Source organism: Acanthisitta chloris, unplaced genomic scaffold (assembly GCF_000695815.1).
Source record: "Acanthisitta chloris isolate BGI_N310 unplaced genomic scaffold, ASM69581v1 scaffold32818, whole genome shotgun sequence".
In the NCBI taxonomy this organism is placed as follows: Eukaryota; Metazoa; Chordata; class Aves; order Passeriformes; family Acanthisittidae; genus Acanthisitta; species Acanthisitta chloris.
This window is the reverse complement of record NW_008688194.1, coordinates 45,796-52,220: the sequence shown is the minus strand read 5'-3', so window position 1 is coordinate 52,220 and position 6,425 is coordinate 45,796. Positions and strand designations below refer to the sequence as shown.

The 6,425-nt window shown below is 56.3% G+C and overlaps 1 protein-coding gene across 1 annotated transcript; it reads left to right on the top strand.

Moving 5' to 3' along the window:
* Positions 1 to 354: 354 nt before the first annotated feature.
* Positions 355 to 4,823, top strand: TOR3A (torsin family 3, member A; the record flags this gene model as incomplete). Its single annotated transcript, XM_009080926.1, is given in 6 exon segments — positions 355 to 468; positions 1,055 to 1,320; positions 1,933 to 2,102; positions 4,002 to 4,126; positions 4,575 to 4,671; positions 4,673 to 4,823. Coding segments are annotated over 6 exon segments (923 nt in total), but the record flags the coding sequence as incomplete, so codon positions are not given.
* Positions 4,824 to 6,425: the final 1,602 nt, after the last annotated feature.

The following is a 6,425-nucleotide window of genomic DNA, read 5'->3' as shown; positions in this document are numbered from 1 at the left end:
AGGATGAGTCCCGTCCCAGCCCAGGTGAGCACCTTGCCCTGTTCTGCATCCCGGGCATATGCAGTGGGATCCCGACTGGTCTGGGATCCGGGCCCAGGCTGGGAGGGTGCACGGAGTGCTGTGTGTAAACCAAGAGCTCTGTGTGTCCGGGAGAGGAGTGTGCCCTGTGCCTGTTCGGCTCTCGGTGCCAGCTGCAGCTGCTGCTTGTTGTGAGCTCCTTGTCCCGCTAGGGCCTGGCTGAGTCCCTGCACCTGGGAAAGGGCTGCCCTTAACGGGGCTCAGCTGAGTGTCTGCCCAGAATGCCAAAAAAGCCACTTGCTGGAATATCTGTGCTCAGACCACCTCTAATTCCAGGCTGGAGTTTGCCTCTGATGGGTCAGGATTACCTGGAGATCCTCTCTGCCTGGTACTGCAGCTTTGGCAAGTGCTGCACTACAGGAGACTGCAGGATAGTCAACAACATCACAGGTAGGGGCTGTGCTAGTTCTGTTGTTTGTTTGCCTTTTTTCTTTTCTTTGTAAAAGAGGTTACTTTTAGCAAGTAATTTAAGCAAAGGGCATTTCTGAGCAGGGTGCTGAGCTGTGGGAGGGCGAGGGGCTGAGTTCTCAGACTGGAGAGAGTGTTCCTTACTGCACAGTGTCTCTGCCTCAGTTTGACAGGAGCCCTGCCTGCATCCCAGCCATGTGCAGTGGGATCCAGCCTGGCCTGGGGTCCAGCCCCAGGTTGGGAGGGGACACAGAGTGCTGTGTGTAAGCCATGAGCAGGTGTTACTGTGTTCTGCTCTCCCTGAGACTCCTGGTGTCCATACCCTCTGCTGGGAGCTCAGAAGGGCCTGGGGCTGTCAGTTGCCAAGTGTCTCTGCCCCTTGCCAAAGGAAAAAAGAGGTCAGTGGAAGATCTGTGTCTTTTAGGGCCAGAGGCTGATGCAGGCAGGGCACAGGCAGCCTGTGGCGTTAATGCCACTTGAGACTCCTCTCAGCCAGGCAGCCCTGCCACATTTTCTCATTCCCACTCGCAGCAGCTGGGCTGGCAACTCAGGGCTCTCTCTGCTGCAGGGCTGGAGGCAGACCTCAATGGGCAGCTCCACGGGCAGCACCTGGCCAAAGAAGTGGTTGTGCAGGCAATACAAGGGTTCCTGCAGAGCCCACAGCCCAAGAAGGCTCTGGTGCTCTCCTTCCATGGCTGGTCTGGCACAGGCAAGAACTTTGTGGCTCGGATGGTGGCAGGTCACCTGTACCGGGATGGGCTGAAGAGCAAGTGTGTCAGAGTCTTCATCTCCCTCCTCCACTTCCCACATCACAAGTACGTGGACTCCTACAAGGTGAGAGCCAACAGCATGGTGTGGCCATGGGGAGGGCACAGTGTGTCAGGTGGGGCTGGGATGGAGCTAAATTCCTTCACAGCTGTGTGAGGGAACAGTGCTGTGGTTTGGGTGGGTGAGTGAAACGGTGCTGGTAACCACCAGTGTTGTGGTTACATCTCAGCCTCGAGGCTTCCCCCATCTCCCACTCTGCCCTTGCAGTCAGCAGACTTGGGGGGTGCACCAGACAGCTGAGCCCAACCTGCCAAAGGGTTTTTTGTCATTTAGCACTGTGCTGAGCAATGCAAGCTGAGGGGAGAGGGTTTGGGGGCAGGAAGCCACTGCTCGAGGCTGGCTGGGCATCAGTCCTGTGGCACATGTGGGTTACTGCCTTTGCATCACTTGCTTTCTTCCTCTTTCCTTCACTTACTTGTCTTTATCTCGACTCCTTTTCCTGCCTTTGCTCTCACTGTGCTCTGCCCTGTGCTGGGTGGGAGGAACCAGTCAGCTCCTGTGGTGCTTAGCTGCCAGCCAGGCCCAGCCCCAGGTGATGCTCCTGGTGTGCACGTCCCAGGCTGTGTGACACGGGGACATCCCACAGGGTGCCTGACACTCCTCCCTGCTGCTCCACAGGCCCAGCTGCACAGGCAGATCAGTGAGACCAGGCAGCTCTGCAGGCAGTCCCTGTTCATCTTCGATGAGGCTGAGAAACTGCATTCTGGCCTCCTGGATGCCATCAAACCCTTCGTGGCTCACAGCAAGGACCAGGTGGATGACCAGAGATCCATCTTCCTCTTCCTCAGGTGATTTCTGGGCCCCTGAAGGGATGGGGAGGAACCAAGTGATGGAATTTATCCCTGAGGTGTGCAATGTGAGGGGCTCAGGCTGCAGGGGAGGGGACAGAGATGTCTCTCTCCCCTAAGAGGTGGTGCCTCTGTGGTCAGTGTTGCCTGTTGATGCTGATCATCACCCTTGGGTGCAGAGCATGTGCAGGAGGAGCTGAGGCACAGCTGAGCTGGGACAGCTGAAGCAGTGTCTGGGCTTTGAGACAAGCAGCCTGTGAGAGTCAGAGCTAGCATGGTGTTACCTGCCCAGCTGAGCAGGAGGTCCCACTCTCCGGGGAGTAAAGCTGGGGCTGCAGGTCTTGGTGGGAAGTTCTGGGCACCGCTGGGACGTGGGGAGTTCCCACTGCCAGGCCATGGCTGCAGGCTGAGCTGCTGTGAAGGCTGATCCTGCATCATCCTCTGCTTTGGTTGATTCCTTTCCGAGGACTGTCCCTGACCCAAGTGGGATGCAGCTAGAGGGAGAAGTGGGATATCTCAAAACCAAGATGTGAGGCAGTACCAGCATCTTGGGCTTCCTTCACTTTAGGAATTGCAGCGTTCAGCTTGGCTCTGGCAGGAGCTGATCCCACTGGCTGGAGGTGGGCAGAGCATTCCTTTTCCATCTCCCACCATCCAGGCAAGTGTTCTGACCTCCAGGCTTGGTGGTTCCCTGTCTGTGTGCCCAGTGTCTGTGGAACTGCCCACACCTGAGTCCCACCTGCGTGGGCCTCCAGCAGGAGCTGTGGTGGAGGACACAGGGTCTGTTGCTCGGTGCAGGGTGGACGTGCTGTTGGCTACACTGTGCTGACCTTGTGTGCAGCCTGGCAAGCTGTGCAGGTGAAGGGAATGGCCATGTCCCTTGTGTCACCAAGCAGAGAGGAGCAGGGTGCCTTGAACTGCAGCAGTGTGTAATCCTGGGGGTGTCATCATCCCTGGTGGCAGTGTGACACTGACCTGTTTAGGAGGGCAGGCTCTGCTCCAGGGCTCCTGTGGACACTGGCATGGTCCTGCAGCCCTGACCAGGTGTGGGAGTGGGGAACAGGGTGGGACTGGTTGCCTGGCTTTGGTCAGAAGGGGCTGTTTCTCCTGTGGTTTGTGTGGGAGCAGGATCAGTACGAGCTGGTTCCCTCTCTAACAGGGCAGTGAGGGGTGGAAACAGTGGTGGCTGCTTAATTTTGCCTCCTCTCTATTTGGGGTCCAGAGCCTCTGACAGGAGGGGAAGGATAGGTGCAAGGTCTGTGTCTCCCACTCCCTCCTCCACCTCCCAACTAACGACATAAACCCTGCAGCCAACTGGTGGTTCCACCATACTGGTGGTTCCCAGTATCCCCAGTTCACTGGGGTACTCTGGGCTGGGGGCAAACCCCTCACCAGCACTTGGGGGGCAGCCTGACCTGGAACTGCTTTCCAAGGTGAGGGACTGCCCTGGGATCCTCAACAGTGTCCCTCATATCCCTTCCCACGGAGCTGCCCCCACAGTGGGTGTCCATAGGAGTGCTCAGGTGAGACCTGTCCCTGGGCTGCCCCATGAATCCCTGCCCTGCACCTCTGCATCCAGTGGGACTCTGCCATGGGCTCTGCCCTTTACCTTGGGCTTCCAGTGGTGGCTTGTTGAGAGTTTGGTGCAGGGCCAAGCGCAAGGTCGATGGCTTCCCAGCCAGACAGGGGACTGAGGGAGGTGAAGGACTCTGTTGCCCCTGGGTCTGAGCTGGAGGACTAAGCCTGTGGAAACAATCTCTTTGGGAAGAAGGTTGGCTTCTCCATGTGCTGATCCTGGACAGGAAATCCTCCATTGCTGACAGCATTCCCTGTCTGCAGGGAGACTCTTAGCTGTTCCTCTCTGGGACACACTTGAGTCACTTCCCTCTGTGCCCACAGCAATCTCGGTGGCAGCAGCATCAACGAGGTGGCCCTGGACTTCTGGCGAGCTGGGCGGGCACGGGAGGAGATCTCCACGGAGCTGCTGGAGCGGAGGCTGCGGCTGGAGCTGCAGGAGGCTGCAGGTAAGAGCTGTGTTTGCTGTGGGATCACACCTGCTGCTCAGTGCCAGCTTTGCTTGCACAGTCCCATCACTGGTGTGTGCTGTGGGACAAACCTCCACCCCCAGCCCAGGGTTATTTGCAGTGTGACACTCTTCCCTTGTCCCTGTGAGCACAGCACCACTGCAGCACGAGGCATGTCAGGAGGGAGTGAGAGTCTCAAAATGGTCAGAGAGCAAGAGGCAATGCTGTTAGGCTTCTCTGGGGCTTCAGGTGTCTCTTGGCATGAGATGGGTGAGCCATAGGGCCCTTCTGTGCTCGTGCTAAGTGCTGACCAGCTCTGTACAAGTGGGTGTCTCTCTCCCACCACTTGCAGCTGGATGAGCCCCTCGGAGCCAAGCCTGGCCTTGCAGAGGAGATGATGCTCTCAGGTGAAGCTCCTGAGTTTGTTTTGTCTTGTGTTTTGCTCCAGAGAACAGTTACGCCCACAGCCACCTCCTCAGGGAGAACCTCATCGACTTCCTGGTGCCATTCCTGCCCCTGGAGTACCAGCACGTGAAGCTCTGTGCAGGATGCCTTCCTTGCCCGTGGGCTTCCCTACACCGAGGCCACCCTCGACGAGGTGGCCAGGATGATGGTGTTTGTCCCCAAAGAGGAGCAGCTTTTCTCTGCACAGGGCTGCAAATCTGTGTCCCAGCGCATCAATTACTTCCTTCCTTGAACAGCAGGTGGGACCACAGGTGTGGTGAAGGTGGTTCTGCTCTCTCTCTGCTGTCCTTGCACAAGGTCAGGCACAGCCAGGCACAGGGACAGAGACTTAACCCCTCATTATTCCCAGGGCTGCTGCAGGGAGTGAGGTGCATCCTGCCCAGCCTTGCTTCTGGGCCGTGGGACAGCCTGTGCTGTGTTTGGAGTCTGTCTGGTGTTCTAAGTGCCCTTCTGGCCAGCAGCAGCCTGAAGGGGCAGTTTGGTTGTGCTGACAGATGCTCTGTGGTGTGAGTGGCTTGGGAATGTCCAAGTCCTTGGTTTGTTACCATGTGGTGAAGACGACAGGCCTTGCACAGGCTGGTCCTGTTGAGACAATGAGGCAGAAGCCAAATCCTTATCCCTGTCCCCACTTTTCTCTGTCACTTTACAAAATCACACAGAACTGTTTTTACTGGAATTGAGATTTTCCCTCTGTTGCTCTCGTGCCTTCCCAAGGTGTCTGTGCTCAGGGACACACGGGCCAGGATCGTGTTTCGTGCAGGGAGAAAATGGCTGAATAATCTCCTCTGGAGATGCCAAATCCATAACCTCTGTCTTGGGAGTGTCCACCTCTCACTGGAGCCTTCCGTTGTAAGGAAGCAGCTGCAGGGGTGAGGGGAACTGCTGGTGCAATTACTTTGCTCAGCACTTTGGTGAAGAGCCTGTTTGCTTCCTGCAGAATGAAACAGGAATGATCCCCTGCAAAGGGCAGGTGGGGAGGATGGTGGCTGAGGAACAGGCTGCAAGTGACTCCAAGTTTTCAGGGATGCAGAAAGCTTTGGGGTTTTCCCTTTTTGTTGTTTTTTTCTTCTCTTCAGTATGTTTCCTGCTGTGGCTTTTTGGCTGGTATCAGCATTAGTATTATTCCAAGGGGCTGTTTGCTGTCTGGGTACTTGCCAGGTGATAAGTGTGTTATAGCAGCTCCAAAAAAATTTCAACAGTGTTACTGGAATCACTTTGTGACCTCTGGGTCAAAACTCCCTTCCAACAGAGATGTGCTGGCAGTGAGTGAGACAGCACATGCCAAGGACAGGGCTTGGCTTCCCAGCCACCCCCTCGGGGAGACCTTTGATCTATTTTAAGCTTTGACCTGCTTTGTGGTGCCAGTGATGAGCAGCATGACCTCTGGGAAAAGATTGACCAGACACACTCACTAGTCCTGCAGACGTTGTGTTTCCCTCTGGGCACGCTGGCTCCGTTATCTAAGGAGGCTTCATAGTCCAGGGCAGGAGGAGGAGCAGCTGCTTCCCTAGCTCAGCTGGTGCAGTTAGCTTCAACTTAGCTGCTGTCTCCACTGGATCTCAGTGCTGTGCCACTGTGTGTGGTCAGGCATTTCAGAGACTTGGTTGGTGGTGTCAAAAAGCTTCAGCCTGGGAAACATCAGAGGGAGATGGAGCCAGGACTGGCAGCAGAAGGGAGGATACCACCACATGGCAGGACACAGCTCAGGTTGTGTTTTATCACTGGACAAGCTGTTGCAGGTTAGTTGCTCAGAAGGCTGTGTATGCCAGGATAACCTGGGATTTTGTACAGCAGAAGGAAACCTTTGGCTGTCTGGGTCAGTGTGGGGAGTCCC